This window comes from Vicugna pacos, chromosome 3 (assembly GCF_048564905.1).
Source record: "Vicugna pacos chromosome 3, VicPac4, whole genome shotgun sequence".
In the NCBI taxonomy this organism is placed as follows: domain Eukaryota; kingdom Metazoa; phylum Chordata; class Mammalia; order Artiodactyla; family Camelidae; genus Vicugna; species Vicugna pacos.
The window spans coordinates 110,563,216-110,587,424 of record NC_132989.1 but is presented as its reverse complement, the minus strand read 5'-3'; the positions used below and the strand labels follow the sequence as shown (position 1 = coordinate 110,587,424).

The following is a 24,209-nucleotide window of genomic DNA, read 5'->3' as shown; positions in this document are numbered from 1 at the left end:
GAGAGAAAAACTATCCTGTTGATGGGCAATATAATGCGAATCACTTTAAGACGCCTGAGTGATTTGGAAGCAGGGGGTTAAAATGTATCTCAGGTTGACATGCTGCTGAACCAGACAGCAATTTGAAAGGTGATAACAGAATCAATTTTGGCAAGTCATAGCATGCTGAACCTTGGGGGTTGAGGTATTTTTAAATGAATATGCTAAAACCTCTAAATATTCCACTTTGATTGTTTTAGGAAAAAGCGTTACTTGTGTAGACTGAAACGAGGAAAGAGGAAAGAAAATCATCAACAGTTAACTGCACATTTATATTAACAATGATAAAATCTGATTTTTAACCCAACCCCTTTTTCTCCAATAGCATTCAACAGAAATTAATATCAAGATCTGAGAGTAATAGCAAACGTTATCGTGTGACCATTCTGGTCATTTTCTTTCAGATTTGGTTTAAAGAGCAGTTGTTGCCTTCCCTTTAGGACTCCACTGGGACACACCCTCTGCACCTGCGAGCCCGGATGAGCCTCAGCCGACTGCATCCTGTGCTGTGTTCACTGTTCCCTGAAGCTAGAATTTCATTAAAATTCACATTGGCTTCTTATCTCAGATGGCGAAATGTGCTTTACATTGTAACAAGTCTCCAGCCTCTCCCCACCACTTCAGTACAGGAGCTACGTAATTTTGAAAGTGTGTAATTTATGAAATGGGTACAGCCAAATGTCCTCTGACTTGGGACATTTACCTCTTTGTTAGTTATCACCTTTCACATTGCTCTGGTTTTTTGGCCTTTCTCTCCTAATTTTGCCTGAAATTCTCTCTCTGTGCCACCTATTTAGTTTGGTGGCACTTAGAAGTAAAGTGCTGACTCCTGGTCTGTGGCCAAAGACATGACATGGGGTCTCAGAAGTGTCACTCTAAGATGACATCTGCCAGTCCTTTCCCTCTCCATGGGCGCGAGAGGACAGGTGTGTGCTTCCAGGGGAGTTGCTGAATGTATCCTTTTGTTCGGAAAGTTTAGGAGGCACAGCTAGACCCTTTAATGTATGAGGAAAGAGCACAGGAAGAGTTGTCCTATCTGCAGTGTAATCTAAAATCACTGGTCTAGCACAGAAGCCATCTATTTGTAATTCTTTTTTTGTAGTCATATACTCCGTTTTCATAAATAGCTCTTCAGGGCATGGAACAGAGTCTGCCTTTATGATCTGAGGACATTTCACGGCTGAGTTTCTTCCTGCTTTTTACTGAGAGTTACGTGATATTTTTAATCTGGCTTTAATGTGTGTACAGGCTTCCTTGGTCTTCTGCCTAGTGGGTGTGTTTTTAAAAATGGAAACCAGATTAAAAATGATACTTAGGTGATGGCCTAATAATAGCCACAAACTCAGTTTTTTTGTGTGGTTAGTTTTATATATCTGCTTTTTTCCCCCTCCCATTTTCTTTTCTGTTTTAGAAGTTTCAGTTGTCAATTTTAATGAAATTAACATCTCTCTCTGTGGCATAGTCAACAAAAATATTGTGGTAGAATTGTTTAGAATTTATATTCTAGACTCTGTTCATACACATACATATATCACGATACAAGTTTCAGCACCAGTTTAGCCACTGATTCATGCATGTGCTTTTTTCCTCTAGGAAAACTATGAGTCTTTTAGTGGAGCAATTCAGGAACTAAGAGGCTAGAGTAACTACAGGTTTAAGAAACTAAAGATGCACGGAAGTTAGGCTGTGGCTGATAGTGAGACATAGGAGGTCAAGATTTTCATTGTTAAGTTTTGTTTTCTTCGCTTTGTTCGCATGTCTGTGTGATGCTCTTCCTGTGGAGGGGCCTGGAACTCGGCAGCTCTGACTTGCATCGCTCACTGCATCAGGGCAGTTAGTGAATAGGTATGGATCAGAGTCGGCAGGAGTTACCGAGAACGCTGTGGAGTTGCGTGAGTCACACGGGCCTCTTCTGAGGTCCCGGCCCTGGAACTGGGCTGTTCTCCTTGCTGAGAGTTGTAGAGCGTGGTGCCCAGGACTGCGGTTGTGGGGGCACTTCTGTGAGGCTCTGCGGTGTCCCGGCCCAGCCACCTGCAGGCAGAGGCTGTGAGGGAGTGCTCGGAAGCATGGTTTTCTTGCCTGGTAGCAGTGGAAGGAGATCCTCTTTTCAAATCTCAGTAGATCAGCACCCACAGCCACGGCTTACTCCTGCCTAGTGTCTCCATCACGTGATCCGCCTCCTCCCTGCCTGGCTCCCAGAGCACTTCGTGCTGCCTTGGAACTTGCCATGCTGTGCCTGGCTCTCTAGGTATTCATGAGCTTGTCTCCTCGAGGGCCACAGTGGTGCCTACTTCCTCTTTGCGTTTGCCCCGCTGCCCTCTCCGTCCACCTGACTTGGAATTGGGATGTGATCAGTCTTCGTGGTCACATTCCGCGCGTTACCCAATGACTGCCAATGAATTGCTGAGACTACGTTGCATCCATTCAAGAATTTTGAAGGAACCTTAAGGATGAAATTGCAGAACCTTTGGCTCTTGTTTTTGCCTTTTATAAATAGGCAATGTTTTAAAAGCTTGGTGGGTCGCCAGCACAAAGTGTGATATAGTGGAAAGCAAAACGGCCCTGGAGGCCTGGGTTCTGTGTCGAGCCTTTTCACAACCAGCTGGGTGGTGCCACTGAGCCCCTGGACCTCAGGGTTGTCGTCAGGGTGTGTTTGGCGTCGTCTTTGCTTAGAGTCTCTGGTGATCGTCAGTATCATGGCTGCATGTCGTTAAACTGGGTTCTTCACACATGTGTAAGAAGTCTGTAAGTGTGGACAGGATTGTTATTAATCTGCTCTTTGGCTCTGTGAATGGTATGTTGTAGCGACTACATTCTGTTGGATTCCTCCAGAAGGTGCCGGTGTCCTTGCTGTTTGCGTGCTGGTTTCAGCAGGCTGGACGCCAGCCACCCGGCCTGCTCTTCCACAGTGGGCGAGCAGTCGCTCCATCCTTGGGTCAGGTCCTTATCTTTCCTGGAGCTGGGGCTGCTTGGAGCTTGCCCTGAACACACGGGGCTCAGGGGACAGCCAGAGGTTTGGGCCAAGTTTCTACACAGACGTGGGGCTCCCCTTCCCCTTCCCATGATTTCTGCTGCTGAGGTCGCCCCGAGCTGTGTCCTGACTTGTTTCAGCAGCTCTGGGTGGCTTTGGTTGGGCCCTGCTCTCAGGCTGAAAACCCTTACGGGGTCATTTCCTTTCTCCTGGTATCGCTCCCTGATTTTGGTCACTCTCCCGTGCCTGGGACAGTCGTGTTTTACAGGTTTCATATGCGGAGGACTGTTCCCCAGGAACTGCTCAGTCATACAGCAGTGGAAGCCCCTTCATTTACTGAGCACACTTTTCTTTCTTGCTAATTCCATCTCTACCTGTTGCATTGGTTGTGTTACCATGTTAATGTTTTGGATACTTTTCCTTGTATTATTTTGGCAAAAACACACAGGAAAATAGGAATGGGGCAGTAGTCTGTAATTTTTTTCTAGAGATTGCTCTTGCATTAATGATAATTACTGGTTTTGATGGGATGACCAACATCCTGAACCTGGATTACCTCTGGTAGAGACCTCCAAGAGAAGAATCCTGAGACTGTTAGAACCTCAAACTCCCACGTGGGCATTCGCCCTGGAGAGCCTGGCCGGGCATGTTTGAGCTGCCAGAATTCCTTCTGCTTAGATGGCTGTTGGCTTGGCCTAAATTGCCCGAGGCATGCTTCCTTGCCTCAGTAACTCCACTTGGCCTTCTATGACCTTGGGGACATTGGGGACATGGGGAGAGTTGGTTGGATGTGAGAAGAGGGACCTTGGCCACACTGTGAAGCAGGTGGACACCAGGCCATCTTACCACATTAGCCAGTGACAGTCCTCCAGGGGTGCATGACCCAGAAAGCCTGGAAGGACAGAGCCAAGAGGGAGCTGGGGCCAGACCCCAGCTATTTATAATCCCTGCTCTTCCCCCAACACTGTTTATTTTTAACTGGGTTCAGAAGTCTGACATCATGAGGCTTTGAGCTCCCCCTAGAGGTTTTCATGTGCCATGAATCACGGTTTTTAGAAAAACCATGTTGCTGCTTTATTTGCCAGTGTTTATGTTAATCTATGAAATTAAAGTGAAGAGTTTTGAAACGATCTGGACTGATTTCATATCCTGTCTTTTTGGGACTGAACCTTTATTTAAAGCTCGAATTGACCAAGAGCCTGCTTGGTATGGGAGCCTCTGGGTCAGCAGGCAAGTCATTCTTCCACGTTAAAATAGAAGGTAATCTTGTGATCAGAGACTTCTCTTCATAGTATTGAAATGTTTTCAAATGATGATATTTCTAAAGTCGATGTAATGCATGTGAAGAAAGCTGCTGTGTTGGCATTGGATAGAACGTGTGAGAAATTAAATGACACCCAAGCAACCTAGTAACTTTATTTTTTTCTTATGTATTTCAGGGTTTCGAAAAAACGATGAAATGAAAGCTATGGATGTTTTGCCAATTTTAAAGGAAAAAGTTGCATACCTTTCAGGTAAGGTTTAATTTTCTAATCTTTATTGTTCCTTTCAACTTGATAAAATGTCAGGAGTCTGAAGTACTAAAATAAAAGTATTGGCATCTCGAAGGATTTTTAACTGCTTTATTCTTGTAGCATTTTCCTGAGGAATTAGTGCCCAGGCATTTCCTTCATCAGTCAGTATTGGTGATTAACATATGTTTATGGCTGTCCTCCAACAAATATTCGGCTGTTTTGTTCTATTCAGTTAAGTAAAAAAACCTGATTTTTCAGCAGAAGTGGTGGCATTGTGATCATATGTGGATATGTCCTGAATTCCTTACCTCTGTTTCTTGTGCTCTGGTCCTTGGAGTTTCCTAGAACCCATGTTACGGACCTTGAAAGCCTCCACCGGTCCTCTGCTTAACTGTAGAGTCTGGTCCTTGGGGCCCCGGCCCTGCTGCAGTGGCGACAGACTGTGGGCCAGTCTCCTGGGCTTTGGGACACTTACCTGGCCTCTCTGCGTGTAGAGGGTCAGCTCTAGGGCTTTTTTGGCTGTTTCCTCAGGGGCTCCCTCCTACACGAACAGAACAGCCGTGGGGTGTTACACCTTTTTAGCACGAGTACACTTACTGTAAAATTAAGGTTTGCAGAAGTTTTCTGCTGTTTTAGCCGGAAGTAAATCTGTAGATTGTCATGTGCTTTTGGAGTGTCTTCCTGGATGTTTCCCTTGATAAATTTTTATCTTTCTTCAACAGGCATACTATGCTGATCTGATTGATGTCTCCTTTGGGACACATTTTATTTTAAAATACTGCTAGCGGCTTTTACATGTTTTGTGTGTCCTTTCAGCATGTGGGACTGTTACATATTTAGGATGCAGCTTCCTGTGGTGTTTTTACTAATCTTATCTTACATTCTGTCCACTAGTGTTTCTTGGTCCCTATTAAACACTGTTTGATGATTTTGCGAAAGTAAATCTAATTCAAAGTGCATTTGAAAGGTTAATAGAAGAGTAAGAAGTTCATGAAAAGAAGGAAGTGCTTTAGATTGTTGGAAAAACTTGGTGGAAAAAAAAAATGAAGGGGGAAGAAAAACCCTCCTGGCTTATAATACACGGTTTTCAAAGTAGCATTTGCTCTTTTCTAATCACTTACTGACAAACTGCATAATTTGGATTCTTGCTAGTTTTGTGAACTCCTGACTAGTTTCCAGGTGGATTTTAAAGTTAAGATACTAATGAAAAGACTCTAGTTATAAATATTAGAGGCATCAGTAAGAAAGGCTTAATTAAAAACAGCGAGTCCCGCACATTTGTCAGTGTTTTATTTTAAAGTTTGGATCTGTGATGAGGGCCCTTCCTCCTCCATCTCCTCTATTGTTCCTGAACCTTATTCCACTTTCTTCTCCTGTTAATAAGCTCATGGAGACGGGCAGGTAAAGAAGAGTTGAAGGTTTAGGAGTCATGGTTTTTATTTGTATTCATTCTTTTTTTTTAAGCATTTAATGCAGAATATATTAATGGATGGCAATTCTCTCCAGGTTACTGTCAAACTATTTCTGTTTCAACTAATCAAAGAAATAAAACCAGTCTTGACAAGTTTATCATGAATCTTTTACTAAAGCCTTAAATTCTGCAGGGTTAATTAAAATCAGGTGTCTTTAGTGGGGAGGGAAGTTTTGCGTTGCAACAAATCAGTTCGGAACTGTTGTTAAATATTAGAGATGTTAGGACTTGTACCAGCTGTGTGAGGAGAATGGCGTTAGTAGGTGCCACCATGATTTTATAGCAATTTGTGACCAGAACTGGCCAGTTTAAGTAGCTTGAGGTTACTGCTGATTGCCTCAGACTTGCTGTTACCTTGTTGAGGAAGGGAAAAGAGAAAAAAAAATCATTAAATTAAAAACAAATTGATTACTTGTGTGGTGAAGTTTTTTTTTTGAAAAGTTACAATGAAGGAGTAAACTTGTGAAAATATTTTTACCTCTGGTCCTGTTTGTTTCTTTCTTCTTTTTCATCAAGATATAATTCATATACTATAACTCTGCCTTTTAAAAGCGTACGATCTTGTGGATTTTAGTGTATTCACAAGGTTGTGGAACCGTCGTCACCGTCTTAATTAATTCCAGAGCACACTTTTATTACCCCACAAAGAGCCCCTCTACTTTTTGCTATGACCCCATTTTTAAAAAAATATCAGGGTTATTTATTATGATAACTTTGTAAAAGGTCTCCATGTGAATGGCTTTTAGTAAATTAAATCTGAGTGGGATAGCCAGGGCTTTGAAAAAGCAGGCCACAGAATCACTGATTCTGTGAGATACCTACTGGCTCACGATCTCTGAAAAACCGGCGTGGACTCCTTAAACTTGAATATTCCTGATGCATTTCCGGGTACTCTAAAAAGTAGCCCTCATTGCACTTAAGATAGCAAAGTACTGCTTCCTCCATTCAAAAGGCAAATTAAATTAGATGAGATGATTTATCTGACTTCATGCATGAAGTCAGAGGAGAGGCTGTGAAAAAATATTCTGTAGTTTGTATTTAATGTTCTATATGTAAAGCATGGGTTTATTTATAGTATACATATTTAATATATTACATATATTTAATGTTCTGCGTGTGTGTATGTAATATGTATAGTGTCAAGCACCACATGTGGTTCCCATGCCACTAGGGCTTGGGCCTTAAAAGAACCTACAGACACCCACCAGAATTAAGAAGACATTCTCCCCCCTTATTTTTTTATCAGGGAACATTTCAACATCCAAAAGGAGACAGAATAGTAGAGTGAATTTGCATGAATCCATGGGTCACTTCTGTAATCTTGTTCCATCTGCATTCCTTGAAAAGGTTTAAAAACAAAACTCCTCAATACCATTAACAAACGTAAAAAATGAATAGTAATTATTATTATTTTTTTCTTAAAGTGTTGGGCCCTCTGCCTTGCGCTCCGGCCCAGTTCACCTGCCCCGGGGGTTGGAGGAACGCCGGCCTTTTCTCGGAAGGGCTCGGCCTCCTTGCGATTTTGAGGAAGCCAATGGCTGGGGCAGTAATTCTTTAATGTAAAAAAACTAATCAATATTCGTATTTCCCTGCTCATCTCATTATTTGTTTTTATAGGATGTACATTGCAGTCGGTTGATGTGTCTGGTGTCTCTTGTAATCTGCAGATTTTTCCTCCTCGTCCTTTTTCTCTTGCCCCTTTATGTTTACTGAGTGAGGAAATAGGGTGTCTTCCTGCAGATTTCCCTACGTTTTGCTATTTGCATCCCTGGGTTGCCATGTAACATGTTCCCCTTCCCCTGTGTGTTCTGTGAACTGGGAGCTGGATCTTGAGGCTTGATTAGACTTATCTTAGAATTTGCAGGGAAGTAGGCAAAACTTTTTAATGGGTAGTGTTGGACAGTTCTACTGGGAGCTTTACTGGGAGAGTCTGGTTGTCTCTTTTTTATGATGTTAAGCATTCATTGATGATTATTGTTTAGATATATTTTATAGGGTTGCAAAATGATGACATTCTAATTACATCCTTTTCCTTCATTTATTAACTTGGGTATTCCATAAGGAGACATATCCATCATCAGCTTCTTGGTTACCCTGAGAACATAGATCGTACAGGAAAGGATGGATAAATAATTGATTCTTGTCCTTTGCTAGTTTTCAGACTAATTAAAAATGATCATTAGTCATTTCAGGCTAATGAAAAATCTTTTTTTTTAAGGTATCATTTTGGGCTCACACATTTCAATTGTACACTTTCTTTTTCTCTCACGAAGTGAGAATTTTCCCGTCTGTGGCTGATGGGAGCCTCTGCAGACTGGCTCCTGAATCCATGTGCCACAGTGATACAGCTTCTTTCTTTGCTGATGTGACCAGATGTTTCAGGCTCGTCTTGTCTGTTTCCTGCCCCTGTCGGCCGTTTCCCTGGAGCGCCTGGTTCCTTTCCGCAGGGAGCTGGGGAGCTTGCTGTTCCGGGTGGGTCGCTGTTTCTGTGCCTCTTCAGTGGACACATTTAGAAAGTAGGTATAAACATGTTTTTTAAATGAGAAAGTGTATCATGACTTCATACCAAAATTTCCAATTCAAATTTGGGATTACAGGTATTTTTCTTTGATTTTATATTTGCATCTCCTTTGGAAGAGTTTGCTCTTTGTGGTCAGTGAGTTACCATTCCGGAGCAGGGCGGGGCGGGGGGGTTTGTTTTTTGACTAAGCCAGCGTTTGGATGGGCAGCTAATCCTTAATGAGCTGTTGGTTTTTGGTGCCAGACACGCAGTGGTCCAGGGACTGTAAAACTCCCATCCATGGGTATCCTGTGACGTTGGAAGGTGCAGGAAATGGACTTCCTGCCCTTTCCTTTTCATTGTAGGAACTAAGGCCCTGAGTTTCCGACTGTAAAATGGGACTTGACATCTGTCCCGCCTGCCTCACCACGAGGCTGTGGGTTGACCTCAGACTCCATGAGTCTGTCTAGTCGATGAAGCTTTTATGAGCTGCAACATTATTATTTGTGTTAGTTCAGGAGCAGGAACTGTGAAGCTTCTCTGCCTCATAACCCGCTCAGTGTTTTCATTTGTGTACCTTCGGAGACACTGGCAATCAAGATAGATTTTGAGGAATGTACTGTAAACAGACATCGATGGAGGTGATTTTTAAGCTCCTTGGGGTTCAGAGACTATGTTCCGCTGAGCTAATACTGCATTTCACTGGTTCTAAGATTTCTTTTTTTTAACCTCACTGGGAGGGGTCAGCAGATGGGTGATTGGCACCTGCCTGTCACTGACTGTGACACTGCAGATTGGAAGATGCACCCCCAGGAGGTTAGCAGGTGAAAACATCGTTAAATGATTTAATAGAGAATATGCAAGTTTCACTTCGTAAGTGATTTTTTGATGACTTTTTAAAAAGTATCCTAGTGAGCTTTTGAAACTCTATTCTGGGAAAAGGAAGAAAGTAAAATGGTTTTTCCCCCTCCATCTTAGATTTCAAGCTGAGATTTAAACAAACTTTTTTAGGACACGAATGAGAGCCTGTTTGGTGAACATGCTGGCAGGTCTCAGGGGATGCTCTTCAGTGCCAGCACCGTGGGGCATCTCCAGCTGACAGTGAAGCAGTCCACAGAGGCAGCCAGGCCTTCTGCGCACACGTGTAGTTTGTTCTCACTTCTGGAGTGAACAGAATGGCCATGTGCAATGTGCACACCTGTTGACTCCCCAGCACTTTCGTGGGCGGATTTTGGATTCTCCTCTTCAAGGCCATGCTGGAGCCTGGCTGATCCCATCATGAGATACAGTGACCTCAGAGGGAGGACAGTTGCCACGGGTCACGGGAATTTAGCCTCCCTAATGAATCACACATTGTGTTGTATTTGAAGCAGTTCAGAGTGGTGGTCCAGAGAAGTGTGAGGTTCCGTTCTCTTTACCAAAAGTAGGGTGAATGCTTTAATTTGCATGTCACTCTATTTTCAAAAGCTCAAGTTGCTGTAATAGGTGTTGACGTATAATATTTTTGATCAGGGAGATTGATTCTTTTTTGAAAAGAATGAAAGCTGTAGGGAAATAAAATCTTGTTATATAAAAACTGAACTTGTTATCTGCCTAATCTTGGGAACAAGAAGTATTCCAAAAACCTGGAGCCATTGATATTTCCCTAAAAACACTGTCTGATACTTTATTTTATTATTTTGTTTTATTTTATTTCATTTTCTAATGGTGGTACTGGGGATTGAACCCAGGACCTTGTAGTTGGTAAGTTGCACTCCACCACTGAGCTCTACTCTCCCCTTGTCTGATATTTTAGACGATGGCTCCATAATGACAGCCTATCATTTCAGTATATATATTCTGTCATTTCATTCATCGTAACAATACTGCTTCTCACTTTTAATAGTTCTTTTCATTCATAAAAAAAAATTAGACCCCGGAACCCATCATTTAGTTGTCCTTCTGATATTATTTAGAAAGAGCGGACGCTACTCGTTTGAAAAATCATGTAAGTTCTTGCCAGGGCGAAGCGAAGGTCCAGCAGTGACTTGCTGGCATAGTCTCTTTGTCTTTAGTATTTAAGCTCTTTGAGCCTCAGTGTCTTTAACAGTAAAGCTGATGAGGGGAAGTCTCGTAACAGGGTCATTGTTCCTATAAGATCAGAGCGGGTGTGGAGCCCTCAGTGCTGTGCCTAGCCTGTGTCGGTCGCTGTGATGGATTGTTGTTCCCATTCAGTACCTGAGTTATTGGATTTATAAATAATTTTAACACTTTTCTGGACTGCAGGACTTAACAGTACTTGTGAATCAGTTTCAGTCTTCAGACTCAGCACTAAGTTTCATTCCTGTTTGGAGGAAGTGTTAATCATCCTAGGAAATTGTCAAGACTGGTCAAATGTGTTTTTAAAATACCAACATCTTCTGCTGAGTCTGTTTTTGACCTTTCTACAAGTAAGAGTCTGGTTTTCTGTTGTTTGTTTGTTTGTTTGCCTGCTTTTTCATTTACCTCTGCTGACAAGGTAAATAGTTAAGATGAGAAAAGAATGAAGAGTTTCATATTGTGGCTTGAATTTTGAGATCCTATTGCCATACTTTTGAAAAGAGATGACCAGAGCCGTAAAACCAAATGCAGCATACACTTGAGAAATTGGTTTTATTTCTCTGTATTCTGTTCTGAAAACCCTGGGAGAAGTAATAAAATTAATGTAGCAATTTGACCAAAAATGTTCAGTGATGCCAACAGACTTAAGATTGTATACATGTTACTGAGAAATAGTTCTGCCTTTTTATCAAAGACCAGTCATGTGAGATTTGTACTTAGTGTGCAATTTTTGTAAAATTCTTAAGCTGATTAATTAGTTCTGCTTTAAAATTCTTGCATGCCAATCTCTTTCTCTCTTTCTCTTATTTTTGGTTATGTGTGGCTTAGTGTGAGGGAGAAGGGCCAGAAAGCTTGGCTGTGGAGGTCAGATACTGCCCTGGAGAGAGGCAGATGAGGAAGATGTCCTGGATCCCAGATTGTATAGAGTAGACATCAGTGCAAAGTTTGAAAAACATACCCATCTTTTCCCTTTCAAGAATTAAACTCAGTTTGGTTGGTAGCAAAGAGAGTGCTTAGAATGCAGGGGAGGGGAGGAGAGGGGACAGTGTGGAGGAGAGACAGGGAGGGGGAGAGAGAGAGAGAGAGAAGGTGTGGGAGGTGGTTGTTGAAGGTGAAGGAAGCACGGAGATGTGCAAACTTTTTTTCTCTCCAAATATAAAACTGAAGAAAAGAGGGAGCGCGTTGGAAGAGAGAGATGAGGCCTGTTGTGACATCTTCCACGTGGTGCACAAAGCTCAGACCTTCAGAGTCCTGGGGGTGATGTTGCCGCCCCATCTCAGCTGAAAGCCGGGCTCTGGCCCCCTGCCTGGGGCCCCCGGACGAGCAGGCGGTGGGGGTGCAGCTTTGCGCACGTGGGTGGGTGACGACTTTGGCCCCCCCGCAGTGTGTCCAGTCCTGTCTCCTCTTGTTTGTGTCTGAGCCATTCCACATGCTTGTTTCCAGGTGGCAGAGATAAACGCGGAGGTCCCATCCTAACGTTCCCGGCCCGCAGCAACCATGACAGAATACGACAGGAGGACCTGCGGAGGCTCATTTCCTATCTCGCCTGTGTCCCCAGGTGAGTCCTGCGGGCGTGTGGCTCGTCACCGCTCCCACTGTTCCGAGAGGTGCGTGCTCCGTTCTCTGGAAAACTACTCAACAGTAGCCTGGATTCCAAGTGGACAAAGTAGTGTAACATGAAAACCATGATCTTCCTCCTTATTTCCCTTTTGTGACCATCCTGTGGGTGCAGGGGTGAGAAGGTACGTGCTGTGAGTGAAGGGCTTTGTGTGGTGATGGGGTTGGGGTGCCCAGTGGGCTGGGATGTTAGGATGTGGTGCCTGAGGTGGAAGTAAAGCAAGAGTTGGTGGAGGGTTCTGAGACCACGACCCAGTCAAAGGGAAGGTCAGAAGTGGGGCTCAGTTCCCGGTGGTGGATTTGTTTCTGTCTCCATGCTGAGCTACGGTTCTTTAAAAGTATTCTCTTGGTTTATAGCATGAACTGTGTGGGGCATTAAAAATCCTTGCCAGCTAATATGCCAAGACACCGAGTTTGAGAACCTTCATTCAATCGGAGACCCTACTCACACCAGCCAGGGAGACTTTTTAGTGTTGATGCTGGAGCCCTGGGAATAGGCAAAGCTTTCTTTCCCAGAGCGCCCCGAAGTGAGGAGCAGGTAATAGGAACTGGCCTGGTAATAGGAACTTAGAATCTTTGCTTCTGCTCTAGAAATGTATTTTACAGGTTTGACTTATGCAGCTAGCGGACAGCTGGTGGAGGAACCACCCCCCATTAATTATTAAGATTATTTTTTGGCGAATAGAATATTGCTCCACATAATCCAAGAGTAGAGCCAGCCTGGAATAAGAGATTGCTGTGTGCTGGGGGCTGGAGGGTGGAAAAGGTCATCCTCACTCTAGAAAGGCGTGCATGAGTGACGTGGGAGGGTGACAAGGGAGTTCCTTGGAGACTGAATGAGGATGTGTAGAAGGAAACTCGGTCATAATACAGGCCACAGAGTAACTGTGAGCAGTATGTTGTGCAAGAGATAATAGAAGGTGGTCAGCAGCAGCATAATGGATCCTAAAGATTGAGGCAGATGTCACCGATCCCCCACAGCACATGGTTGGTGGCACCCCTGACACCAGCCAGGGAACAGTGTTGCCCTTTGGTGACCCCTCCCGGCCGTGACGGATGAAAGTCAGCTTTGGCATGGATGGTCTGACCTTCAGAGGAAGTGCTTGGGTTTTTCTGTTGGGTATCCTTTGTGGGAAGACTGTCACATTGTGTCATTGGTGGCAGAGCAATGGGCCTCTGCTTGGAAAAGTTTCCCATTTCCTCTTACTCTGGTATTTTCTTGGACTTGAACTATGAAATCATAGAGGTGGAAAGAGTTTTAGAGGTTCTTTGCTACTCACTGTCATTTATAAGAGACAAGATAGCTGGTAGCCACAGCTTACTGAGTTCTTAGTATGTACCAGGTGCGATGCTGATGCTAGAAAAAGAAACAGAGAAATCCAAAGGACGGTGTAAAAAGTAAATAAATCTCTGCCAACCAAAATGGTGCTTGTCATATAGTTTAATGAAAAACAAGTCGAATTTCATCTGGGTAATCTTTTCAAAAACATTTAGTTGGAATTCTGTATGTAACTTTGGCAACTTGCCTTTCGGTTTGGAAATCCGTATTGATTGTTAATATAAAAAAATTACTTGCCCTTTCATTGATATTATTTAAAAAAATGGGCTCAGATGTATTTTGGATCATCTGGATGGCCCACTTGAGAAACACACAACTTTGTCATGGGAAGTGTGGGTGTACTCAGAGCTGTGAGGCTCCGGGGACCACACACCCACGTGCCGGTCAGCCAGCTCCAGTGATGATCCCATTTTGCCAACCTGGTCTACTTTTCTCCAGAAATTATAGCAAATCCCAAACATCCCATCATGTCTCTCATAAGTACTTCAGTGTGTAGAGTGACCCTCCAGCTGCTGAGCACACCACTTCATTTCATTGCCTGGATTGACTTTTGTATTTACAATTTCAAGTGACAGGAAGTGCCATTTTCTCTTCCTTGGTTAATGAGCAAATGAGAGAGGGGGGATTAATATGTAAACAATGCAGCTGCCACGTGATATTGGAGGAAGATTTCACAGTGGTCCAAATAGAAGTGGCAGCAAAAAGAGTCCTCCCGGGTCCACCCAGGTCCTGCAGGGACTGACAGAGCCTGGCCGCCTCCTGGGAGCGCAGAGGTGGGAGCAGTCTGGTTTTAGCCAAACAGTGGGATCAGTTAACAGCACCAGCAGATCAGTGGTGTGAACATGGGGGGACTTACTTTCTGAGTCTGATTATTTATTGTTAGAGTTTCAGAGTGATGTGAACAGTCCTGGCGGGGAGGGTGGGCTGTGGGACCCCTTTCCCCGTCCCCTACTCCTGACGTTTTCTGTGACGAGAAGGTGGCTCTCGGGCTGTCCCTCAGCCAGGCAGCCGCAGGGCTGCACGTTCCTGGATGTGAAGTGTGCAGCCGGGCAGGTGTTGGGGGGCAGAGTCAGACGGGCCGACCTGGGTACTTCATTTTATGACTTTTCTGATCTTCGAACTGTGCTAGTAATGTGTACGTCTCGGCTCATTGTGTTAAGGAAGATGATTTATGCTCACGCCCAGCACAGCGTCTGACTCACAGCAGCTGCCACAAAAGTTGCGCGGTCATGTCCCTCGTTCCCGCTCACTCCTAGCTTTCCTTCAGCTGTTGTCCTGTTGCCATGTGTCCTCGAGCCAGGTCGTCGTGTCTGTTTTCTTCTGTGTGGCCTCCTGATTGCCTCTTAACATGTGGCCCTGCAGGTTAGACTTTAGTGTGATGGGCACAGTGGTGACCAGTGTGAGTATTGTTATTTGGGCCACTTTCCTTTCCCCTCTCTCTTCCTTTGAAAGAAAACAATTTGAGTAATAGACTGATTTTCATACGATTCACGTGCAGGGAAACTTCCCACTAAATGTGTGTCCGGAAAGTCACAGCAGCACTTCTCGCTGGTCTAATTGGGATTCCTGCACAGAGATGACAATCACATTAGTCGTGGTACCTCTCTAGGTGTTTATTGCTCTTATTGCTCGAATGATACGAATTATCTCGTAGAACATTCTGTCTTCTTTAGAATGTTTTGTAGTAGCTAGATGGATGAACCGCTGACTCTCCTTTGTCAGATGAAATATGTGAACCTTTGAATTGATTCATTCATGAACTTTCATATTAAAAGTTACTTTCTTCATTGAGGAACCGGGGAAAGGAGAGTTTATCTTTTTTAGGGACCTGTATGGAAAAAAGACCTTAGTTTTATATAATTAAAAAAAATTAACAGCTAAAATGAAGCTCTTGGATAGAACTGCTAACATACCCAGTTAGTACGTCACACTTGGCCAGTGAGCACTGTCTTGAAGGAGGTGGCAGGGCTCTGAGCTTCTGCTGGCAGCCGTATGTTCATCAAAAAAGATGAACTGGATTTGGGAATGTTTGCAAATCACTGCTTTCTTAATGATGCCTGGCTTTTAACTGGATAAAGACAGGCGGGTTGAAAGGACGTGCACTCCCATCCCGGCTGGTGTGCTGTTCGTGTTACTTGGAGGTCACTGGGTGGTAAAAATTGGATCCTGGAGGCAGGTGAAGAGTTAATCTTTCTGTAAACGGTGCAAGCTCCGGGCACTGTGTGCTTGTGTCTTTCCCCACCTTGTTCCTCCTGTTAAGCCTGGAGTTACCCAGGGTTCCTTTTAAGCAACCCTGTCCAGTGGAGGGGCTTTGCAGTTTTATGCATACACTGTGCAGGGCTGTGTGAGGAGAAAGACAGGCCTGGAGAATTTCCCTTGATATGATGAAGACCTGTGCAGTCTCCCAGACAGCAACCAGTGCAGCCCGTTGCTGCGGCTTGACAGTCTCCTGCCTGGTGGGTAGCAGCCGAATGCGCCGGTCTGGAGCAGAATGTCTCGGCTGGCATAAAAAAGAATGAAATCATGCCATTTGCAGCAACATGGGTGCACCTGGAGATTGTCATACTAAGGGAAGTAAGTCAGACAGAGAAAGACAAATACATGGTATCACTTATATGTGGAATCTTAAAAAAAAAGACACAAATGAACTTATTTACACAACAGAAACAGACTCCCGGACAGAAAACTGACTTATAATTACCAAAGGGGAAAGGAGGGGGGATAAATTAGGAATTTGGGATTAGCAGATAATAAACTACTATGTACAGAATAGATAAACAGTAAGGTCCTACTGTATAGCACAGGGAGCTATATTCAATAGCTTGTAATAAACTGTAATTAAAAAGAATATATACATACATATAACTGAATCACTACGCTGTACACCAGAGACTCACACAGCATTGTAAATCAACTATATTCAACTGAAAAATAAATGAAGAGAGAGTGCCCTGGCTGAGCAGCAGATGCCCTCCTGGTCAGGCTGGGCTAGCCCCGAGGACCTCAGCAGCCCAGAAATTTACTGAGTGGACTCTTGTGGGATTGTAAACTCCACCAGAGCCTCAGGAAGTCCAGAATGCTTACTTTCAGTGACTGAGGCGATTGCAGGAAGTGTCTCTGGGAGTGCCCCAGCTGTGTCTAAGGATTTGTGAAGGAGGCCCGAGATGTTCCCTGGGTCATGGCCCAGGCCCTCCTGGAGGCAAGAGAGGCGACAGCATGAGGAGTGTGGAGCCAGGTGTAACTCTTTGTGAGTTCACATTCACGTAGGAGTGGTTAACAGAAGTGAAGCACATGGCAGCTTTCCACGTTGGAGGGAGAAGCCAGGCTGTTGGATCGTCCTGTTTTTAACTCGGGACTTCAACACCGTGTTGTCAGGACTGCGAGCTGCCATCTACTCAGGTTCTGTCCTCACAGACTTTTTTGGAATATTTTTGTGACATGCCTCCTACACTGGTGTAATTCTTATAGGAACTTGGAACGTCAGTTACTGTGATGATATATGTATGAATCAAGATAAGGAAAAGAATGGTGTGTGTGCAGTGTGGGATTGGAGAGGGCGGAGGAGCAAGCTCATGCAAGAGAGCGTGAAATTGCTTTTAATTTTGGCTAAAATTTAGGGGAGACTTATTTTTTTTCGTGTCTACAAGGACTCATTTGAAATTTTTTTTAATGAGAAATTTTGGAAGTGTAATTGATTTACAATGTTGTGTTAGTTTTAGATGTACAGCAAAGTGATTCAGATATATATATATATATTTTCAGATTATTTTCCATTGTAGGTTATTATACAATATTGAATGTAATTCATGTGCCATACAGTAAATCCTTGTTGCTTATCAATTTTATTTATAGTAATGTGTATCTGTTAATCTCAGACTCCTAATAGATCCCTCCCCACCTTTTCCCTTTTGTAACCAGAAGTTAGTTTTCTATGTCTGAGTCTGTTTCTGATTTTGTATATAGATTCATTTGTATTACTTTTTAGATTCCACATGTAAGTTGATATCCTATGATGTTTGTCTTTCTCTGATTTACTCCACTTAGTATGATATTCTCTAGGTCCATCCATGTTGCTGCAAACAGTGATATTTCTTTATTTTTACAGCTGAGTAATATTCCGTTGTGTATATATATCACATCTTTTTAACCCAGTTGTTTGCTGATGGGCACTTGGGCTGTCTCCATGTCTGGGCTATTGTTGTAAACAGTGCTGCTGTGAACATTGGGGAGCAGGTATCTTTTCAAATTAGAATTTTCGTTTTCTCCAGATATATGCTTAGGAATGGGATTGCTGGATCATATGGTAGCTGTATTTTTAGTTTGTTTAAAGGAACTTCCATACTGTTCTTCATAGTGACTACTCCAGTTTGCATTCCTACCGACAGTGTACGAGGGTTCCCTCTCCACACCCTCTCCGGCATTGATTATTTGTGAACTTTCTGATGGTGGCCATTCTGACCGGTTCGAGGTGATAGCTCACTCGGTGTGGTTTTGATTTGCTTTCCTCTAATAATGAGCGGGGTTGGGCATCTTTTCACATGCCTGTTGGCCATCTGTGTATCTTCTTGGGAGAGATGTCTGTTTAATTTTTTTAATTGGATTTTTTTTATTGAGTTGTATGAGCTGTTTGTGTATTTTGGATGTTCGCCCCTTGTTGGTCTCATCATTTGCAAATATTTTCTTCCATTCCATAGGTGGGCTTTTTGTTTCATTTATGGTTTTCTTTGTTGTGCAAAAGCTTGTAAGTTTAATTAGGTCCCACTTGTTTATTTTTGCTTTTGTTTCTTTTGTCTTGGGAGACTGAACTAAGAAAATACTACTACAATTTGTGTCGGAAGATGTTCTGCCTGTGTTCTCTTCTAGGAGTTTTATGGTATCATGTCTTACATTTAGGTCTTTAAACCATTTTGAGTTTATTTTTGTGTATGGTGTGAGGGAAGACTGTGGATTTTTAACCCATGTTTATGGGCACTTTTACTCTCGGTTTTTCTTTATCGCAGAAGTACTTTATATATATTTCCTGTGGACTTGGAGGTTGAGATTTTATAAAGTTAATTATTTTTATTTCTCCATCAAGGACATTCTTAAGAGAAACCGGCTCTTTTGTTTGTTTCGACAGCTAGAATGTGGAGAGGAAGAATACAGTGACCCCTAGCACTGCCTTGACCAGTGCTAAGGGCCAACAGTGTCCACCATGGCCTCTGCACCCTCAGTGCAACTGGCTGAAAAAGGCAAATAAGTCTCAGTGTTACTGTGAAGATAGACTTACCCCCAGACCCCGCCGGCAGAGTGCCAAGGCGCTCCATGGGCCGGTGCACCACATTGGAGAGTCCCTGAGATAGCTCAGGAGCTGGGACTGTTAGTCTAAGGGAATAAAACGGGACATTCAGAAGCTCCCACTCTCGCCAGCAGGCCGGTGGGGGTGGATTCGGCTTGTGATTCTGGAGTCCCAGTGACTGCCCCTCTCCTTTCCCTGGGCTCTGTGGGGGCCGTTGGGGTCTCTCCCCATTTAGTGCTCACCAAAGATGTTTGTCCTAATAGTTATTAGACAGTGTGTGTGACCAGTTAATGCACAAAAGACCAGAGAAATGAACAAGGATGGTCATTGCTTTTCTCTAAAGAGAAGATGAAGATGTAAAATCGTAGCCGCAGAAAAAAGTTAAAGGTTTTCGAGGTTGAACCTTGTGCATGTATAGTCAGTCTATCCTGTCAAGGTACTGGGGAGAGTGAGAAAGAGTTCCATTTTTTGATGAGACCTGAGCTCTTCCTGTAATGATTCTGCGTCCTCCAGCTCCTTCTGCACGAGTGCCCATCAGCCACGCAGTGGATGGAGGGAGGGAGGTCCCCAGGGACAGCAGGATGATGGAAGCAGAGTCAGCCTCGCCCAGCAGGACTCCAACCGTAAAAAAATGGCAAGAGATTGCATGGTTCAAACCTGTTTTTCCTTTTTCTCTAGTGAAGAAGTGTGCAAGCGAGGATTCACGGTGATTGTGGACATGCGTGGGTCCAAGTGGGACTCCATCAAGCCTCTGCTGAAGATTTTACAAGAGTCCTTCCCCTGCTGCATTCACGTTGCACTGATAATCAAGCCAGACAACTTTTGGCAGAAACAGAGGACTAATTTTGGCAGTTCTAAATTTGAATTTGAGGTAACTTTCCTGGGTAGGCAGACCAACTAAACCAGTAGGTGTGCCTTATTAAATGTTGACCCTGTTCTCATCATTTTGGGCTGTAATAGATTTTTAAAAACCACGTACTCAGCAGGAACTGCCCAGCTTCCGTACATACGACACGTCAAATTAGTTGTGCAAACTAACAGAGTTGGCTTTGCTGACCGCCTTCTCCCTGTGGGTGTTTTGCCCACAGTGGGTTTTGGTTCCAGCTCTATCTCTGGGAGGTGGGGCTGCTGAGGTATAAGGCACGCGTCTTAGGGAGAGAAGTCTGTTGCCTGTCACTTCGCGTGATAGAATAGCGCATGTGGCTTTACGTGGCTTCAGAGTCATCGCGGTTACCTCAGTCTTGGAAGTAAGGGAATGTTAGGGAGAAATGCCCCACTTCAGACTTCCTGAGGAAGATGTGTGGAAGAGAGTGACTTTTCATCCTGTCCTTGATACTGGCGAGGATGAGCTGCCATGCGTTTCACGGCTCAGATCTCTCATTCATGACAAGGGAGAACTTGCTGTAAAACCTCTGCAGAGTCCTGGATTCAGTTGACACACAAGGTTGCTGTCTTTCAGATAGTGTATAAAACGACCCTCAGCCCACTGACTTCCTCTCCTTTCCGCTAGAACCTCCCGTCCTCCTTCTCCCAGGGTTCTGACAAGGCTTGATGCAGTTAGTTTCAGGAGCTGATTAAGGGAAGAAAGTCCTCTGGCCAGCTGGAAACTTGATTCATGCCATATTCTGTCATAACATTTACATATTTTCTAATAATGACTTACAATAATTTTTAGTTGAATAGATTGCTTCTTCTAGTCACTTTGCCCAAATACTAGGTTTCAGTGAATGTAGTCATGTATTTGAAGGTAAAGAATAATAATAGTATTAAACATGTCACACAGTAGTAAAATTTCTTAAACTTTATGTTACACGTTACACTTTTCAAAGTCTTTTCACAAGTATATTACTTGCATTTTAAAGTCTTGTTCCATGGTACTGATTTTCAACCTGAAATCTGAATTTAGTTTGAATTTGAATTTGAAACGACACGTGAGGTTTAGGTGAAAGGTGAAACCAATAAGCCTTAACTGTATACACAATAAGTGATTTTGAAGGACAGTTTATGGGGGGTTAGCTATTTTCTTGTTGCAGAATATGAAGTGTGTTGATTCAATTACACGTTTAATTACATATTGTAAGCAGAAGTAATGGTTTGGTGACATAATGTATGCGTTTTTGCTAGTTTTTTGCTAGTCTGATTGTGCTCTCCCTCTGAGCCTTAAAGCCACCTGCACTGGGGTTTCTGTTGAACTTGTCTCTACATCATTACCAGCTTCTCTCTGTGAGGCGGTTGCCTCACTGGACATTACGAAAATCTGGGCACATGAGGCAGGAATGAACCTGCAGTCACATTTTAGGCAGAACTGCTGACTAGGAACAGCCCCTCTTTCTAGCTCTGCTGCCTTTTGCCGTTTCTTATGCCAGACAGCACAGAGATGCAGTTCTGGGTTTCTGTAAGGCTGGAGGTAACAGAAGTGGGGCCAGACCAGCCTTTCTGCGGTTTTTCTTTTAGTTCTAGGCCACACATCTTTCCCCTTTACCTCTGTCTTCATATTTAACACCACCCCCTTCTGTTTCCCTTGAGTCCTAAGAGTAATACTAGCCCTGCATCACCTTCTGGAAGGATGAGATTAGGATTTCTTGCTTAGGCTGTCGCTGCAGAACTTTGTCGCTGTCAGGTTGGGATGCAGTGCAGACGCTGCAGGGCACGCGTGCTGCTCAGAATCGCTGTAGGTTACTGCAGTGGATGCAACCTCCCCCTCTCCAACTTTGTGAAAAGAGCTTCTGCCAGCTTTCTTGCTAACCCTAGTGTATTTTCTAAATTTTTAAAAAGCCATTCATATTCTAATGTGCCTACAATAGTGGGTTAATTTCCACATTCTTGGAAAGAAAACTAAGTTCTTTAGCTCTCATTAAATGCACATGGGTCTATAATCTCAGTTACTGCAACTAGCATACACGTGTTGCTCTAAGGGATTTATCCTTCCCTGACTGCACTAATGCTTCTTTCACTTACTTTTGTTTTTATGGGGCCAGAGCAAGATATGTTATGTTTTTTATAAATGGATTTTAAGTTATAAGTTTGAAGATCTGTGCTTAAGCTTTGCAGACTGCATTATCATAAGATTGTTTAAAATTGGTTCATCTTCTCATACGTGATTTTTTTTCCCTTAAGACAAATATGGTCTCTTTAGAAGGCCTTACCAAAGTAGTTGATCCTTCTCAGCTCACTCCCGAGTTTGATGGCTGCCTGGAATACAACCATGAAGAATGGATCGAAATCAGAGTTGCTTTTGAAGACTACATTAGCAATGCAACCCACATGCTCTCTCGACTGGAGGAACTTCAGGACATCCTCGCTAAGAAGGAGCTGCCTCAGGATTTGGAGGGGGCTCGGAATATGATCGAGGAACATTCCCAGCTGAAGAAGAAGGTGATCAAGGCCCCCATTGAGGACTTGGATTTAGAGGGACAGAAGCTGCTGCAGAGGATTCAGAGCAGTGACAGCTTTCCCAAAAAGAACTCGGGGTCGGGCAATGCAGACCTGCAGAGCCTCTTGCCCAAGGTGTCCGCCATGCTGGACAGGCTGCACTCGACGCGCCAGCACCTGCATCAGATGTGGCATGTGAGGAAGCTGAAGCTTGACCAGTGCTTTCAGCTCAGGCTGTTCGAACAGGATGCTGAGAAGGTAAAACATGGGGGAGGGCTGCCGAGAGGAGACAGGGGAGGGAGTCTTCCTGGATCACAGGGTCCCAGCACCAAGGCTGGTTGGGTCCAGAGAGAGGACAGAGAAACAGGACTGGGGGAGGGCGAGCTTCTCCCCTGGCACTGGCTAGAGACCAGCAGTGTCGGCTCAGAGGTCTCCCCTCTGTCTGCTTTCCGGTTTTACTCACTGTGCAGTGCAGTGATCTTCTGGAAACTTCGAGTTATTAATTACTGATAGTTTGGTTGAGAATGCCTGTGAGATAGATGAGAATGATACCTTCAGTTAAAAGAATGAAAATTCTGTAAGAGATAGTATTGAAAGTGACGATTATGTATGTTAGTATTTTTCTGATAACTGCTCTTTAACTCATAAAAACTGGTGAGAAAACACTGTTTAGATCTTTTATTGAGTACGTTTTTATCTATTTATTTGTTTATTTATTTATTTTTAGGTTTTTTTTGTGGGGGGAGGAAATTAAGTTTATTTATTTATTTATTTATACTTTTTAAGGGAGGTATTGGGGATTGAACCCAGGACCTCATGCATGCAAGGCACATGCTCTACCACTGAGCTATACCCTACCCCCTTGAGTCTGTTTTTAAAATAAAAGCTGAATAATGCATTAAAAAGAATAGCTTTTGGAAAATACAGGCAGTGATTACTCGTGGTTTCATGTTTGTGCTCCAGACAAACCAACTGATCAGAGTGAGTCTTGTGAGTTACTGGCTGCGTCTCAGCAGGTGTGGGAGCAGGCGCTTGCTAGAGGAGGGTGTTGCAAGCCATGCACCTGGGCGAATTCATCCCTCTTAACTTGAGCTCACTGAATTTTTTTCATGGACAGGAAAATATTTTGTAGAATAAAGTTAAAAAAAACTACATTAAAAATCTTTGATACAGAAGGACCTTTTGAAAGGTGACAGTTCAGTACTGTTATTTGGTAAGCTTTTAACCTCTCTGTCAGTGTATTTATGTTCAAAGTGCAGGTGATCCTTGAACCACGTGGGTTGGGGCGCTGACACTCGCATGTACTGGTAGGAAATCCTGGTACTGCTTGCTGTCTCTGCCTCAGAAACCAAGGAGCTGATAAATGGCTCACCCAAGGGCAGGAAGCTGAAATAGAGTCAGGACTCCAACCCTAGTTCTTCTGATTTCTGTATGTTGTGATCTCTAGTTGAACACAACTTTTCCTCACACTTAGTTAATTTAAAGATGTGTAAAATGAAAATGTGGGTAATAAATTTATTGAAAAACATCTGCATTTAAGTGGACCCATGCAGTTCAAACCAGTGTTGTTCAAGGTTCAGGTGTAGTGGCTTGTCAGAGACACTGGGAAGTCTTCCTTTCAGCTGCCAGACAAGCAGGTGACTGTCTCTGGGATTCTGGTTCACATCACGGTAACAGTGCTAATTGGCTGTCTTTTCTTTTTCCTTAAATATCTTCCTGGAACGGTGTAGTTAGCATCCTTTTCCAGGGAGCATCTGTATTGACTCTTAAGAGAGATGTCATTGTTAAATTTTTACCCAATTCTTTTTACTTTTACGATAAATTTTATTATTTGCATGTGCACTTTTTTTTTTAAATACTTCTTGCACTAAAGAGTGTAATCTTTTAGTGATTAGAATTGTTGGCAATAATCTTTGGGCAAAGCAGAACCCATCCAGTGAGACCTGTAAGTCCCTTATTTCACCTCACGGGTCTTTAATTGAAGAGCAGTGTGGCCAATTCGGTAGTTCAGTATAGCAGAGAGGCCAGG

General features: G+C 43.5%; 1 protein-coding gene and 1 non-coding gene across 4 annotated transcripts in view; one reads left to right on the top strand and one right to left on the bottom strand.

The window, feature by feature from the left end:
* Nucleotides 1-24,209, top strand: part of TRIO (trio Rho guanine nucleotide exchange factor) — a 330,020-nt gene that overhangs the window by 108,146 nt on the left and 197,665 nt on the right. For all 3 annotated transcript variants that reach the window (XM_072958843.1, XM_072958845.1, XM_072958844.1), the window contains exons 2-5: nt 4,450-4,524; nt 12,018-12,132; nt 19,487-19,679; nt 21,926-22,438. In XM_072958843.1, coding sequence (XP_072814944.1) covers nt 4,450-4,524; nt 12,018-12,132; nt 19,487-19,679; nt 21,926-22,438 — 896 coding nt within the window. The remainder of the gene's footprint in view (nt 1-4,449; nt 4,525-12,017; nt 12,133-19,486; nt 19,680-21,925; nt 22,439-24,209) is intronic.
* Nucleotides 22,966-23,042, bottom strand: TRNAA-UGC (transfer RNA alanine (anticodon UGC)). Its single transcript has one exon. It is a non-coding gene; the product is annotated as a tRNA-Ala (tRNA).